Source organism: Nycticebus coucang, chromosome 3, assembly GCF_027406575.1.
Source record: "Nycticebus coucang isolate mNycCou1 chromosome 3, mNycCou1.pri, whole genome shotgun sequence".
Classification (NCBI taxonomy): Eukaryota; Metazoa; Chordata; class Mammalia; order Primates; family Lorisidae; genus Nycticebus; species Nycticebus coucang.
The window spans coordinates 18,212,424-18,230,385 of NC_069782.1; the positions used below are offsets into that span (position 1 = coordinate 18,212,424).

A 17,962-nucleotide genomic window follows, 5' to 3' on the forward strand; every position below is an offset into this window, starting at 1 on the left:
TGCATCACTCCTGTTCTTTTTAGTTGTTAATAATATTTTTAGATAGACAATGACATCATTTCTCCTCTTTTACAAACACAAACACAGGGAGTTCTCAAGTTGTATGCCTTTGGTTCAACTTGGTTCCTTTACTCAAGAAGTTCTGACCATCTGCTGATGATATATAGAAGTTCTGGCCATCTGCTGATGATGTATAGGGCCCCAGGGCAGTGAAGAAAAAGGACAGAAAGCACTGGAGCCAAGGTCCTGCCCCCCGATGATGGCCACATAGCTGGGAAGCCCAACAGGTGAAATACTAAAGGAATGCCACATGTTTCAAATAGTCACACATTAAAAACCAAATAAATTATTGGAAAGGATTGAATGAGAATTGTACTTACGTTGTCTTTAATATTACAGACAATTTTTGCATAACATTTATTGTTATCTCTTGATGGAACTGTCCATTCCAACGGCCAAAAGTAACTATGGTAAACCTAAGAAGATATAAGCACAATTCAGACCCATCATCTCAAGCAGTTTATCAAACATTAGATATGGTGAAAGACAACAAAGATTCCTTACTAACTAGCTGTTCATTAAACAATAAAATTCATGGACTCAATAAGAATCTATTACAAATGGTAGATGATGTGAAACTCCTTGCTGTCAGGCACTTTGGTATAAGCTCATAACTTAATTATGTATGAGGGCTGTCTGGAGCATATCCAGCCATTAATACTATTTTTCACATTCTGTGGCTGGATACTTTCCGGACAGCCCTCATAAATCTCAATCTCAAAAGAGAAAACCTTAAGTAACAACAACAAAAAACTATGGAACGACATAAATAACCAGTGTAATTACTTGACATTTGAATTAAAACACACACACCCGCTCTCAAAAAAAAAAAAAAATCCTCAATATGATGTCATTAACTCATAGGAATGACAACTTGGACAAGAAATGACAAAATGCCAGCAATAATCACACAAATTATTTATTGCTTATGGCTTCTAAAAGGCATTTCCTCCTTTGGCATCATTCACCAAAATGCACTGAAGGAAAGACAGGGAAGGAGGAAGGAAAGGACAGACATCCTTACTGACGCTTGACCACATGCACGTCGTGGATGATCAGATGCATTTTTTCTCTTCCAACTGCTAGCCTTACTTCAAAACATGATTGGCTACCTTTTAAAGGCATGCTGATATAGTATCAACAATTACATGAAAAAAAAGATTATTGGCTCGGCGCCTGTAGCTCAGTGGCTAGGGCATCAGCCACATACACTGGAGCTGGTGGGTTCGAAACCAGGCCTGCCAAGCAATAATGACAACTACAACCAAAAAATAGCCAGGTGGTGTGGCGGGTGCCTGTAGTCCCAGCTACTTGTGAGGCTGAGGCAAGAGAATCGCTTAAACCCAAGATGCTGAGGTTGCTGTGAGCTGTGATGTGATGCCACAGCACTCTACAGAGGGCAACATAGTGAAAAAATAAATATTAAAGAAATTACCCCAAATTGCTAACAATTGCTGTGTTACAGACATAAAACCATGAGTAACTTGTTCCTCTTTCTCTTATGATCTTCAACATTTCTTCAACTCAAACACATTTTTATAACAAAAATAAGCTATGTACTGTATGTGGAGCAGCGTACAGTGAAGCGGAGGCAGAGCGGCTCCGCGAGCTCCTCTGCACTTTTCCAGAGAAACCCTGACTGGCCGCTGAGGGCAAACCACACACACACCCTCACAGCCTGCTAGGCCACTATCATGTCACAAAGCCTTTGCTGCAGTTCATCTTCCTTCTTGCATACATTCCATTTGCCTTCCTGGGATAAGACAGATTTTATTTAGGAAGTGAAAGTTTAGAGCTCTTCCAAGAGAATTGGAAGTGGGTCCCTCTCATGAAGGAGACAAGGAACCGGCCGAGTCTGCGATCCGCTCCCGCCCAGACCTCCGTAAGAGCTGCGTGGCAACTGTGATCGCGCCCGCCAGGACCTCGGTAAGAGCTGCACCGCGACACCTGACCTGCGCTGGCCGGGCCTTCCGCACGCCCTGACAAGGAACTGTGGGAGCCACGCAACCCTGCATCCTCCCTGCGTCCACACTGGCTGCTCGTCTGGCCAGGGACTCTGGTAGCCGTGTGCCCTCCAGAGCCCTCCCTGCCTCTGGCAGAGCCCTTCTCCTAGCCAGAGACTGCAGGAGCCTTGGGCTCTTTGCCAAAGTCACTGGGCCAACAGGCACTCCCAGAACCATGTGCACCACACTCCGCCCTGTTGCTGGATCCAGTGTGTCACGCTCCAGAGCTGCTTCCACAACCAGAACTCCCTGGCTAGGGCAGCCCCAGAAGAGCTACACAGGGTCACTCCCTACAAAGATCCAGCAACAATAGTGATTCCCCCGGGGTCTAATCCTGGAGAGACACCTCCCCAACTCTGGGGACGGCCAGAGGCAACAGTGAAAAACAATCAGGAGGCAAAATCAACAGAAAAACTCTGGCAATATGAATAATCAGAGTACCCGCAAGGATCAATGGGGCAGACACAGCACAAGATCCCATGCACAAATAAATAGCTGAGATGTCAGAAATCAAATTCAGAATCTGGATACCAAATAAGATTGAATTAGAATTCCAAGCAGTAACTCAAAAGATATCTCAAGAATTCAACAAATTCAAAGACCAAATGACCAAAGATTTTGACACATTGAGACGAGAAGTTGCATCCCTCAAAGATCTGAAAAACACAGTAGAATCCCTCAGTAACAGAATGCAGCAAGCAGAAGAAAGGATTTCCGACACTGAAGATAAAGCTTTCAAACGCTCCCAAACTCTCAAAAAGGAAGAGAAATGGAGGGCAAAAACAGATCGCTCTCTCAGAGAGCTCTGGGATAATTTGAAGAAAACCAATATTCGTCTTATAGGGATCCCCAAAAGTGATGCAGTGGCTTCACAAGGCACAGAGTCTCTTCTCCATGAAATTATGAAGGAGAACTTTCCAGACATGCCAAGAGATTCTGAAATTCAGATAGCAGTTTCAGAACTCCAGCACGACTTAACCCAAATAAGACGTCCCCCAGACACATCATAATCAATTTCACTAAAGTTAATATGAAGGAGAAAATTCTGAAAGCAGCCAGACGAAAGAAAACCATTACCTACAAGGGGAAGAATATTAGAATAACTGCAGATCTCTCTGCTGAAACCTTTTAAGCTAGAAGAGGATGGTCAGCGACTTTTAATCTCCTAAAACAAAATAACTTTCAACCCAGGATCCTGTACCCAGCTAAACTGAGTTTCATTTATGACAGAGAAATTAAATACTTTAATGACATTCACATGTTGAAGAAATTTGCCATAACTAAACCAGTTCTCCAGGATATTCTCAGACCTATCCTCCATAAAGACCAGCATAACCCTCCACCACAAAAGTAAACACACACAGAAAATTTTGATCAAATTCCAACTTCCACAGTCGCAAAAGGATCAAAAATGTCCACCGGACTCTCGAAAGGCTTATCAATATTCTCAATTAATGTGAATGGTTTAAATTGTCCTCTAAACAGGCAGAGGTTGGCTGACTGGATACAAAGACTCAAGCTAGATAATCTGCTGCATACAAGAATCGCATCTTACATTAAAAGACAAATATAGACTCAAGGTGAAGGGATAGTTATCTATACTCCAGGCAAATGGAAAGCAGAAAAAAGCAGGCGTTCCAATCCTATTCACAGATGCAATAGGCTTTAAACCAACCAAAATAAGGAAGGATAAGGATGGACACTTCATATTTGTTAAAGGTAATACTCAATATGATGAGATTTCAATTATTAATATTTATGCACCCAACCAGAACACACCTCAATTTATAAGAGAAACTTTAACAGACATGAGAAACTTGATTTCTTCCAGTTCCACAGTAGCTGCAGATTTTAACACCCCTTTAGCAGTACTGGATAGATCCTCCAAAAAAAGCTAAGCAAAGAAATTTTAGATTTAAACTTAACCATTCAACATCTGGACTTAACAGACATCTACAGAACATTTCATCCCAAAAAAACTGAATACACATTCTTCTCATCAGCCCATGGAACATACTTCAAAATCGACCGCATCCTAGGCCACAAATCTAACCTCAGCAAATTAAAAAAAATAGAAATTATTCCTTACATCTTCTCAGACCATCATGAAATAAAAGTTGAACTTGGGGGCAGAGCAAGATGGCAGCCGAGTAACAGCTTCCTTGCATCTGGGCACCGTGAGTCTGGGGAGATAGGACTCCAGGCATCTCCGGCTGGTGGGAACTGCCTCGCATCACTCCTATGAGGATACAGGGAGTCAGCGAGAGACTTCTGGACCCCAAGAGGAGGACTAAAACAGTGGAAAACCGGCAAGTGGTCGCATGTGCTCAATCCGTCTAAACCCGCCCACAACTGTAAGTTCAGTAGCAGCGAGACTGCAAACCAGAAAGGCCTTACCTGTGAACTGTTTTGATGTCCTTGGACTTGGCACAGAGTTGAACTGCCCTGGGGAAGGCCTGAGCGGGAGTGCAGAGAACTTTGGCCGTTGTCTAGGGCCCCAGTCTGAGCCGCTGAGCCAGACGGAGCTAATAGTGTTTGGCGGTGGGTCACACGGAACCATTGCCAGTGATCTGCCCTGGCAAGCTCCGCCCTCAGGGTCGCAGAGCTAGAAACGGGTGGGAGCTTGTAACCCAGCAACCAAGTAGCCTGAGGGTGGGGTCTGAGCCGCCTTGCAGCCCTAACCCTCAGGGGCAGAGTTAGACTGGTTTTGGCACACTGGGTAAGTGGATAGCCACTTCAGCAGGGATTCCAGCGAGAAAGCTGGGAAAGCTTCTGCTCAGCAAGTTTACAAGTTCAAAGTGCCTTTTAAGTGGGCTGAAGAGAGATTTAGGGTGTCTACCTGCTGGGGTTTGAGAAATCAGCAGCCTCCAGTCGTATCAGAACTGTGACTAACATCTCATACCCCAGAAGACCACGTGTTGCCCAGACAATATTCAATAACATATACAAACTGCTTGGTTTTTGGTTGTGTATTTTATTCCTTTTTTTTGTTTGTTTGGTTTTCTTTTTGTTTGTTTATTTTGACGTTGTTGATGTTCTTTTGTTTTATAATTTCAATCTTTTCCATACAGATCCCTTTTTCTTTCTCATTTTTTCTAGTTTAATTATAATTTCCCATTGCTGCCTTTTTTAATAACTACAACTTCATTTTTCCTAGTGTTTCTACCCCTATCATTTGGTTTTTCACCCAATTGTATCCCTGTAAAGTTTTCAGTTTGCTTGTTTTGGTTTGATTTATAGCATTTTTGTCTTTCCTCTCTACTTGGTGGAGGTGGGTTACTGTGTCTGATCAGGTTACCAAAGAGCTGCTGACCTCAAGGGAACCACCCAACTGGGCACCCCCAGAAGGTGGGGTTTTTTAAGGTTGTGTCAAAGTACCCTACTGTACACCTATATTGCCCTGTCTCCCTCTTTCTGTGCCTCTCTTCTTTTTGTCAATATTCCTTATCCCCACCCCCTCTCCTTTCTCTATCTTTCTTTTTTTTCTTATCACTCGGTCCTCCATTCTTTCATCCCTTTTTTGCTCCTCAACCTTCTCACACTTCTGGTCCTGTAACCCTTAGTCCACAGGCACAAGAACTTAAAGAGCAAGAGGAACTGAAAGGAAAATTGCGGCAAGGAAACAGATAAAAGAAATCACTTTTATCTGTGGAAGAGGAAGAATCAGCAGAAAACTCCAGGCAACATGAAAAACCAGTCCAGAACAACCCCGCCAAGGGACCATGAGGTAGCTACTGCAGAGGATTCCACCTATACAGAAATGTTAGGAATGACAGAAAGGGAATTTAGAATACACATGTTGAAAACAATGAAAGAAATGATGGAAACAATGAAGGAAACTGCTAATAAAGTGGAAGATAACCAAAAGGAAATCCAAAAACAGAATCAAATCAGAGATGAACGATATGAAGAATATAAAAAGGATATAGCAGAGCTGAAGGAAATGAAACAATCAGGGAACTTAAAGATGCAATGCAAAGTATCAGCAACAGGTTAGACCATGCAGAAGAAAAGAATTTCAGAGGTAGAAGACAAAGTTCTTGAGATAACTCAGGTAGTAAAAGAGGCAGAAAAGAAGAGAGAGAAAGCAGAACGTTCACTGTCAGAATTATGGGACTTTCTGAAGCGTTCCGACATACGAGTTACAGGAATTCCAGAAGGGGAAGAAAAATGCCCCAGAGGAATGGAAGCCATACTAGAGAATATTATAAAAGAAAATTTCCCAAACATCACCAAAGATTCTGACACACTGCTTTCAGAGGGATATCGGACCCCAGGTCGCCTCAACTCTAACCGAGCTTCTCCAAGACACATTGTGATGAACCTGTCCAAAGTCAAGACAAAAGAAAAGATTCTGCAAGCTGCCAGGAGTAAGCGCCAGTTGACCTACAGGGGCAAATCCATCAGAGTGACCGCAGACTTCTCTAATGAAACTTTCCAAGCAAGAAGACAATGGTCATCTACCTTTAATCTACTTAAACAGAACAATTTTCAGCCCAGAATTCTGTACCCTGCTAAGCTAAGCTTCAAAATTGACGGAGAAATCAAATCATTTACGGATATACAAACATTGAGGAAATTCGCCACAACAAGACCGGCTCTACAGGAAATACTTCAACCTGTTCTGCACACTGACCACCACAATGGATCAGCAGCAAAGTAAGAACTCAGAAATCAAAGGACAGAACCTAACCTCCACACTGATGCAAAAGATAAAACTAAGCAATGGACTCTCACCAAATAAGACGAATACAATACTACCACACTTATCAATTATCTCCATAAATATTAATGGCTTAAATTCCCCACTGAAGAGACACAGATTGGCTGACTGGATTAAAAAACACAAGCCATCCATTTGCTGTCTGCAAGAAACACACCTGGCTTCAAAAGACAAATTAAAGCTCCGAGTCAAGGGTTGGAAGACAATTTTTCAGGCAAATGGAATTCAGAAGAAAAAAGGAGTTGCAATCTTATTTTCAGATACATGTGGATTTAAAGCAACTAAAGTCAAAAAAGACAAAGATGGTCACTTTATATTGGTCAAGGGAAAACTACAACAAGAAGACATTTCCATTCTAAATATTTATGCACCCAATTTAAATGCTCCCAGATTCTTGAAGCGGACATTACTCAGTCTGAGCAATATGATATCTGATAATACCATCATAACAGGGGACTTTAACACACCTCTTACAGAGCTGGACAGATCCTCTAAACAGAAATTAAACAAAGATATAAGAGATTTCAATGAGACCCTAGAACAACAATGCTTGATAGACGCATATAGAACACTCCACCCCAAAGACAAAGAATATACATTCTTCTCATCACCCCATGGAACATTCTCCAAAATTGATCATATCCTGGGACACAAAACAAATATCAACAGAATCAAAAGAATTGAAATTTTACCTTGTACCTTTTCAGACCATAAGGCACTAAAGGTGGAACTCAACTCTAACAAAAATGCTCGACCCCACCCAAAGGCATGGAAATTAAACAATCTTCTGTTGAATAACAGATGGATGCAGGAAGAAATAAAACAGGAAATCCTTAACTTCCTTGAGCATAACAACAATGAAGACACAAGCTACCAAAACCTGTGGGATACTGCAAAAGCAGTTTTGAGAGGAAAATTCATCGCTTTCGATGCCTACATTTGAAAAACAGAAAGAGAGCACATCAACAATCTCACAAGAGATCTCATGGAATTGGAAAAAGAAGAACAATCTAAGCCTAAACTCAGTAGAAGAAAAGAAATATCCAAAATCAAATCAGAGATCAATGAAATTGAAAACAAAAGAATCATTCAGAAAATTAATGAAACAAGGAGTTGTTTTTTTGAAAAAATAAATAAAATAGATAAACCATTGGCCAGACTAACTAGAAATAGAAAAGTAAAATCTCTAGTAACCTCAATCAGAAATGATAAAGGGGAAATAACAACTGATCCCACAGAGATACAAGAGATCATCTCTGAATACTACCAGAAACTCTATGCCCAGAAATTTGACAATGTGAAGGAAATGGATCAATATTTGGAATCACACCCTCTCCCTAGACTTAGCCAGGAAGAAATAGAGCTCCTGAACAGACCAATTTCAAGCACTGAGATCAAAGAAACAAGAAAAAAGCTTCCAACTAAAAAATGCCCTGGTCCAGATGGCTTCACTCCAGAATTCTATGAAACCTTCAAGGAAGAGCTTATTCCTGTACTGCAGAAATTATTCCAAAAAACTGAGGAAGAAGGAATCTTCCCCAACACATTCTATGAAGCAAACATCACCCTGATACCAAAACCAGGAAAAGACCCAAACAAAAAGGAGAATTTCAGACCAATCTCACTCATGAATATACATGCAAAAATTCTCAACAAAATCCTAGCCAATAGATTACAGCTTATCATCAAAAAAGTCATTCATCATGATCAAGTAGGCTTCATCCCAGGGATGCAAGGCTGGTTTAACATAAGCAAGTCCATAAACGTTATCCACCATATTAACAGAGGCAAAAATAAAGATCACATGATCCTCTCAATAGATGCAGAAAAAGCATTTGATAAAATCCAGCATCCTTTTCTAATTAGAACACTGAAGAGTATAGGCATAGGTGGCACATTTCTAAAACTGATTGAAGCTATCTATGACAAACCCACAGCCAATATTTTACTGAATGGAGTAAAACTCAAAGCTTTTCCTCTTAGAACTGGAACCAGACAAGGTTGTCCTCTGTCACCTTTACTATTCAACATAGTGCTGGAAGTTCTAGCCAATACAATTAGGCAAGACAAGGAAATAAAGGGAATCCAAATGGGAGCAGAGGAGGTCAAACTCTGCCTCTTTGCTGACGACATGATCTTATACTCAGAGAACCCCAAAGACTCAACCACAAGACTCCTAGAAGTCATCAAAAAATACAGTAATGTTTCAGGATATAAAATCAATGTCCACAAGTCAGTAGCCTTTGTATACACCAATAACAGTCGAGATGAGAAGCTAATTAAGGACACAACTCCCTTCACCATAGTTTCAAAGAAAATGAAATACCTAGGAATATACCTAACGAAGGACATGAAGGACCTCTATAAAGAAAACTATGAACTCCTCAGAAAGGAAATAGCAGAGGATATTAACAAATGGAAGAACATACCATGCTCATGGACAGGAAGAATCAACATTGTTAAAATGTCTATACTTCCCAAAGCAATCTACCTATTCAATGCCATTCCTATCAAAGTACCTACATCGTACTTTCAAGATTTGGAAAAAATGATTCTGCGTTTTGTATGGAACTAGAAAAAACCCCGAATAGCTAAGGCAGTTCTTAGTAACAAAAATAAAGCTGGGGGCATCAGCATACCAGATTTTAGTCTGTACTACAAAGCCATAGTGCTCAAGACAGCATGGTACTGGCACAAAAACAGAGACATAGACACTTGGAATCGAATGGAAAACCAAGAAATGAAACTAACATCTTACAACCACCTAATCTTCGATAAACCAAACAAGAACTTACCTTGGGGGAAAGACTCCCTATTCAATAAATGGTGTTGGGAGAACTGGATGTCTACATTTAAAAGACTGAAACTGGACCCACACCTTTCCCCACTCACAAAATTGACTCAAGATGGATAAAGGACTTAAATTTAAGGCATGAAACAATAAAAATCCTCAAAGAAAGCATAGGAAAAACACTGGAAGATATTGGCCTGGGGGAAGACTTCATGAAGAAGACTGCCATGGCAATTGCAACAACAACAAAAATAAACAAATGGGACTTCATTAAACTGAAAAGCTTCTGTACAGCTAAGGAGACAATAACCAAAGCAAAGAGACAACCCACACAATGGGAAAGGATATTTGCATATTTTCAATCAGACAAAAGCTTGATAACCAGGATCTATAGAGAACTCAAATTAATCCACATGAAAAAAGCCAACAATCCCTTATATCAATGGGCAAGAGACATGAATAGAACTTTCTGTAAAGACGACAGACGAATGGCTAACAAACACATGAAAAAATGTTCATCATCTCTATATATTAGAGAAATGCAAATCAAAACATCCCTGAGTTATCATCTAACCCCAGTGAGAATGGCCCACATCACAAAATCTCAAAACTGCAGATGCTGGTGTGGATGTGGAGAGAAGGGAACACTTTTACACTGCTGGTGGGACTGCAAACTAGAACAACCCTTCTGGAAGGAAGTATGGAGAAACCTCAAAGCACTCAAGCTAGACCTCCCATTCGATCCTGCAATCCCATTACTGGGCATCTACCCAGAAGGAAAAAAATCCTTTTATCATAAGGACACTTGTACTAGACTGTTTATTGCAGCTCAATTCACAATCGTCAAAATGTGGAAAGAGCCTAAATGCCCACCAACCCAGGAATGGATTAACAAACTGTGGTATATGTATACCATGGAATACTATTGAGCCATTAAAAAAAATGGAGACTTTACATCCTTCGTATTAACCTGGATGGAAGTGGAAGACATTATTCTTAGTAAAGCATCACAAGAATGGAGAAGCATGAATCCTATGTACTCAATCTTGATATGAGGACAATTAATGACAATTAAGGTTATGGGGGGGGAGCAGAAAGAGGGATGGAGGGAGGGGTGTGGGGCCTTAGTGTGTGTCACGCTTTATGGGGGCAAGACATGATTGCAAGAGGGACTTTACCTAACAATTGTAATCAGTGTAACTGGCTTATTGTACACTCAATGAATCCCCAACAATAAAAAAAAAAAAAAAGAAAGTTGAACTCAATAACAACAGGAACCTGCATACCCATACAAAAACATGGAAGCTAAACAACCTTATGCTGAAGGATAGATGGGTTATAGATGAGATTAAGAAGAAAATCACCAAATTTTGGGAACAAAACAACAATGAAGACACGAATTATCAGAACCTCTGGGATACTGGAAAGGCAGTCCTAAGACGGAAATTTATAGAACTGCAAGCCTTCCTCAAGAAAATGCAAAGAGAGGAAGTTAATAACTTGATGGGACATGTCAAGCAACTGGAGAAGGAAGGAAGAACATTCCAAGCCCAAAACCCAGCAGAAGAAAAGAAGCAACCAAAATCAGAGCAGAATTAAATGAAATTAAAAACAAAAGAATTATACAACAGATCAATAAACCCAAAAGCTGGTTTTTTGAAAAGATCAATAAAATAGATAAACCTTTGGCCAACCTACACAGGAAAAAAAGAGTAAAATCCCTAAGTTCATCAATCAGAAATGGTAACGATGAAATAACAACAGACCCCTCAGAAATTCAAAAAATCCTTAACGAATACTACAAGAAACTCTACTCTCAGAATATGAAAATCTGAAAGAAATCGACCAATACCTGGAAGTACACCACCTACCAAGACTTAGCCAGAACAAAGTGGAAATGTTGAACAGGCCTCTATCAAGTTCTGAAATAGCATCAACTATACAAAATCTCCCTAAAAAGAAAAGCCCAGGACCAGATGGCTTTACGTCAGAATTCTACAAAACCTTTAAAGAAGAACTAGTACCTATATAACTAAACCTCTTCCAAAATATAGAAAAAGAAGGAATATTACCCAACACATTCTACAAAGCAAACATCACCTTGATCCCCAAACCAGGGAAAGACCGAACAAGGAAAGAAAATTATAGACCAATATCACTAATGAATATTGATGCTAAAATATTCAATAAGATCCTAACAAACAGAATCCAACAACACATCAAAAAAATTATACACCATGACCAAGTGGGATTTATCCCAGGCTCTCAAGGCTGGTTCAATATACGTAAATCTGTAATTCAACACATAAACAAACTAAAAAATAAGGACCATATGATTCTTTCAATTGATGCAGAAAAAGCTTTTGATAATATCCAGCATCGCTGCATGATCAGAACACTTAAGAAAATTGGTATATTGTTTCATGCCTTAAATTTAAGTCCTTTATCCATCTTGAATCAATTTTTGTGAGTGGGGAAAGGTGTGGGTCCAGTTTCAGTCTTTTACATGTAGACATCCAGTTCTCCCAACACCATTTATTGAATAGGGAGTCTTTCCCCCAAGGTAGGTTCTTGTTTGGTTTATCGAAGATTAGGTGGTTGTAAGATTAGTTTCATTTCTTGGTTTTAATTCGATTCCAAATGTCTATGTCTCTGTTTTTGTGCCAGTACCATGCTGTCTTGAGCACTATGGCTTTGTAGTACAGACTAAAATCTGGTATACTGATGCCCCCAGCTTTATTTTTATTACTAAGAACTGCCTTAGCTATATGGGATTTTTCCCATACAAAACGCAGAATCATTTTCTCCAAATCTTGAAAGTACGATGTTGGTATTTTGATAGGAATGGCACTGAATAGGTAGATTGCTTGGGGAAGTATAGACATTTTAACAATGTTGATTCTTCCCATCCATGAGCATGGTATGTTCTTCCATTTGTTAATATCCTCTGCTATTTCCTTTCTGAGGAGTTCATAATTTTCTTTGTAGAGGTCCTTCACCTCCTTCGTTAGGTATATTCCTAGGTATTTTATTTTCTTTGAAACTATGGTGAAGGGAGTTGTGTCCTTAATTAGCTTCTCATTTTGACTGTTATTGGTGTATACAAAGGCTACTGACTTGTGGACATTGATTTTATATCCTGAAACATTACTGTATATTTTGATGACTTCTAGGAGTCTTGTGGTTGAGTCTTCGGGGTTCTCTAAGTATAAGATCATGTCATCAGCAAAGAGGGAGAGTTTGACCTCCTCTGCTCCCATTTGGATTCCCTTTATTTACTTGACTTGCCTAATTGTATTGGCTAGAAATTCCAGCACTATGTTGAATAGTAAAGGTGACAGAGGACAACCTGGTCTGGTTCCAGTTCTAAGGGGAAAAGCTTTCAGTTTTACTCCATTCAGTAAAATATTAGCTGTGGGTTTGTCATAGATAGCTTCAATCAGTTTTAGAAATGTGCCACCTATGCCTATACTCTTCAGTGTTCTGTTTTTTTTTTTTTGTTTGTTTTGTTTTTGTTATTGTTAAATCATAGCTGTGTACATTAGTGCAATTGCCTGTTCCTCAGTGTTCTAATTAGAAAAGGATCCTGGATTTTATCAAATGCTTTTTCTGCATCTATTGAGAGGATCATGTGATCTTTATTTTTGCCTCTGTTAATATGGTGGATAACATTTATGGACTTGCATATGTTAAACCAGCCTTGCATCCCTGGGATGAAACCTACTTGATCATGATGAATGAGTTTTTTGATGATAAGCTGTAATCTATTGGCTAGGATTTTGTTGAGAATTTTTCCATCTATATTCATGAGTGAGATTGGTCTGAAATTCTCCTTTTTGTTTGGTTCTTTTCCTGGTTTTGGTGTCAGGGTGATGTTTGCTTCATAGAACGTGTTGGGGAAGATTCCTTCTTCCTCAATTTTTTGGAATAATTTCTGCAGTACAGGAATAAGCTCTTCCTTGAAGGTTTGATAGAAATCTAGCGTGAAACCATCTAGACCAGGGCATTTTTTGGTTGGAAGATTTTTTTATTGTTTCTTTGATCTCAGTGCTTGGGATTGGTCTGTTCAGGAGCTCTATTTCTTCCTGGCTGAGTCTAGGGAGGGGGTGATTCCAAATATTGATCCATTTCCTTCACATTGTCAAATTTCTGGGCATAGAGTTTCTGGTAGTATTCAGAGATGATCTCTTGTATCTCTGTGGGATCAGTTGTTATTTACCCTTTATCATTTCTGATTGAGGTTACTAGACATTTTACTTTTCTATTTCTCCTTAGTCTGGCCAATGGTTTATCTATTTTATTTATTTTTTCAAAAAAACAACTCCTTGTTTCATTAATTTTCTGAATGATTCTTTTGTTTTCAATTTCATTGATCTCTGATTTGATTTTGGAGATTTTTTTTCTTCTACTGAGTTTAGGCTTAGATTGTTCTTCTTTTTCCAATTCCATAAGATGGCTTGTGAGATTGTTGATGTGCTCTTTTTCTGTTTTTCGAATGTAGGCATCTAAAGCGATGAATTTTCCTCTCCAAACTGGTTTTGCAATATCCCACAGGTTTTGGTAGCTTGTGTCTTCATTGTTAAATCCTCAAAGAAAGCATAGGAAAAACACTGGAAGATATTGGCCTGGGGAAAGACTTCATGAAGAAGACTGCCATGGCAATTGCAACAACAACAAAAATAAACAAATGGGACTCCATTAAACTGAAAAGCTTCTGTACAGCTAAGAAGACAATTACCAAAGCAAAGAGACAACCTACACAATGGGAAAGGATATTTGCATATTTTCAATGAGACAAAAGCTTGATAACTAGGATCTATAGAGAATTAATCCACATGAAAAAAAGCCAACAATCCCATATATCAATGGGCAAGAGATATGAATAGAACCTTCTCTAAAGATGACAGACGAATGGCTAACAAACACATGAAAAAATGTTCATCATCTCTATATATTAGAGTAATACAAATCAAAACAACCCTGAGATATCATCTAACCCCAGTGAGAATGGCCCACATCACAAAATCTCAAAACTGCAGATGCTGGCATGGATGTGGAGAGAAGGGAACACTTTTACACTGGTGGTGGGACTGCAAACTAATACAACCTTTCTGGAAGGAAGTATGGAGAAACCTCAAAGCACTCAAGCTAGACCTCCCATTTGATCCTGCAATCCCATTACTGGGCATCTACCTAGAAGGAAAAAAATCCTTTTATCATAAGGACACTTGTACTAGACTGTTTATTGCAGCTCAATATTGTAAACAGTCCAGTTTATAATCGGCAAAATGTGGAAACAGCCTAAATGCCCACCAACCCAGGAATGGATTAACAAGCTGTGGTATATGTACACCATGGAATACTATTCAGCTATTAAAAAAAATGGAGACTTTACATATTTCGTATTAACCTGGATGGAAGTGGAAGACATTATTCTTAGTAAAGCATTACAAGAATGGAGAAGCATGAATCCTATGTACTTAATTTTGGTATGAGGACAATTAATGACAATTAAGGTTATGGGGGGGAGGAAAAGCAGAAAGAGGGACAGAGGGAGTGGGGTGGGGCCTTGGTGTGTGTCACACTTTATGGGGGCAAGACATGATTGCAAGAAGGACTTTGCCTAACATTTGCAATCAATGTAAACTGGCTTATTGTACCCTCAATGAATCCCCAACAATAAAAGAAAAAAAAAAAGAAAATTGATATAGAAGGGACATTTCTTAAACTAATAGAGGCCATCTATAGCAAACCCACAGCCAATATCATACTGAATGGAGTTAAACTGAAATCATTTCCACTTAGATCAGGAACCAGGCAAGGTTGCCCATTGTCTCCATTGCTCTTGTAATGAAAGTTTTAGACATTGCAATTAGGGAAGAAAAGGCAATCAAGGGTATCCACATAGGGTCAGAAGAGATCAAACTTTCACTCTTTGCAGATGATATGATCCTATATCTGGAAAACACTAGGGATTCTACTACAAAACTTTTAGAAGTGATCAAGGAATAGAGCAATGTCTCAGGCTACAAAATCAACACCCATATATCTGTAGCCGTTATATATACCAACAATAACCAAGCCAAAAAAACATTCAAGGACTCAATTCCTTTCACAGTAGTGCCAAAGAAAATGAAATATTTGGGAGTATACCTAACAAAGGACGTCAAAGATCTCTACAAAGAGAACTATGAAACTTTAAGAAAAGAAATAGCTAAAGATGTTAACAAATGGAAAAACATACCATGCTCATGGCTGGGAAGAATCAACATTGTTGAAGTGTCTATAATACCCAAAGCAATATATAATTTTAATGCAATTCCTATTAAAGCTCCATTGTCATATTTTAAAGATCTTGAAAAAATAATACTTCATTTTATACAGAATCAGAAAAAAACCTCAAATAGTCAAAACATTACTCAGAAATAAAAACAAAGCAGGAGGAATCACCCTACCAGACCTGAGAGTGTACTATAAATCAATAGTGATAAAACAGCATGGTACTGGCACAAAAACAGAGAAGTAGATGTCTGGAACAGAATAGAGAACCAAGAGATGAATCCAGCTACTTACTGTTATTTGATCTTTGACAAGCCAATTAAAAACATTCAGTGGGGAAAAGATTCCCTATTTAACAAATGGTGCTGAGTGAACTGGCTGGCGATCTGTAAAAGACTGAAACTGGACCCACACCTTTCACCATTAACTAAGATAGACTCTCACTGGATAAAATTTAAACTTGAGACATGAAACTATAAAAATACTTGAAGAAAGTGCAGGGAAAACTCTTGAAGGAATTGGCCTGGGTGAATATTTTATAAGGAGGACTCCCCAGGCAATTGAAGCAGTATCAAAAACACACTACTGGGACCTGATCAAACTAAGAAGCTTCTGCACAGCCAAGAACATAGTCAGTAAAGCAAACAGACAGCCCTCAGAATGGGAGAAAATATTTGCAGGTTATACCTCCAATAAAGGTTTAATAACCAGAATCCACAGAGAACTCAAACATATTAGCAAGAAAAAAACAAGTGATCCCATCTCAGGGTGGGCAAGGGACTTGAAGAGAAACTTCTCTAAGGAAGACAGATGCACGATCTACAAACACATGAAAAAAAGCTCATCATCCTTAATCATCAGAGAAAAGCAAATCAAAACTACTTGAGATATCACCTAACCGCAGTAAGAGTAGCCCACATAAAAAAATCCCAAAACCAGAGATGTTGGCGTGGATGTGGAGGAAAGGGCACACTTCTACACTGCCGGTGAGAATGCACACTAATACGTTCCTTCTGGAAGGATGTTTGGAGAATACTTAGAGATCTAAAAATAGACCTGCCATTTGATCCTATAATTCCTTTACTAGGTTTATACCCAGAAGACCAAAAATCACAATATAACAAAGACATCTGTACCAGAATGTTTATTGCAGCCCAATTCACAATTGCTAAGTCATGGAAGAAGCCCAAGTGCCCATCGACCCACGAATGGACTAGCAAATTGTGGTGCATGTATACCATGAAATATTATGCAGCCTTAAAGAAAGATGGAGACTTTACCTCTTTCATGTTTACATGGATGAACCTGGAATACATACTTCTTAGCAAAGTATTTCAGGAATGGAAGAAAAAGTATCCAATATACTCAGCCCTACTATGAAGCTAAATTATAACTTTCACACGAAGGCTATAACCCAACTATAGCACAAGAATATGGGGAACAGGCCAAGGAAGGGGAAGGGAGGGGGGAGGTTAGGGTGGAGGAACGGTAATGGGTGGGGCCACACCTAAGGTACATCTTAGAATGGGTACAGGCGAAACTTACTAAATGCAGAATACAAATGTCTACATACAATAACTAAGAAAATGCCATGCAGGCTACGTTGAACAGTTTGATGAGAATATTTCAGGTTGTATATGAAACCAGCACCTTGTACCCCTTGATTGCACTAATGTACACAGCCATGATTTAACAATTAAAAAATAAAATGAAATAAATTTGAAGAAACCATAGCCCAGATTAAGGCACTAGGACCCAGGCACTTTGAGTAGCAGAGCTGGAAACTAAAATGTAAGACTTCTGGCTTGGTGTTTTGCTATAGAAATCTGCTGTGCTTCTAAGTGATGTGAAAAACATTTTTAGCCAATTGATGACACCGTCTGCAAAGCAGGAATATGTGACTTTTTGTTATTGTTTATAGGTTAAGATTAAAGAACTAAAATGTTATGTATTATTAGAATAAAGTTAACATGCATATGTAATACATTATGCATGTTAACTTCTAAGTTATTTTAATTACTAGTTTATTTCTACTTTATTTAGTGGTATAACATGGTTTTCATAGCTAACAGATAATAAAGTAAAACCTGGCTTTGGTATAGCTCC

General features: G+C 39.1%; 1 protein-coding gene across 3 annotated transcripts in view; it reads right to left on the reverse strand.

Moving 5' to 3' along the window:
* The window catches only part of TXNRD1 (thioredoxin reductase 1), a 76,460-nt gene that overhangs the window by 17,622 nt on the left and 40,876 nt on the right, over nt 1–17,962 (reverse strand). For all 3 annotated transcript variants that reach the window (XM_053583578.1, XM_053583579.1, XM_053583580.1), the window contains one exon: nt 381–476. In XM_053583578.1, coding sequence (XP_053439553.1) covers nt 381–476 — 96 coding nt within the window. The remainder of the gene's footprint in view (nt 1–380; nt 477–17,962) is intronic.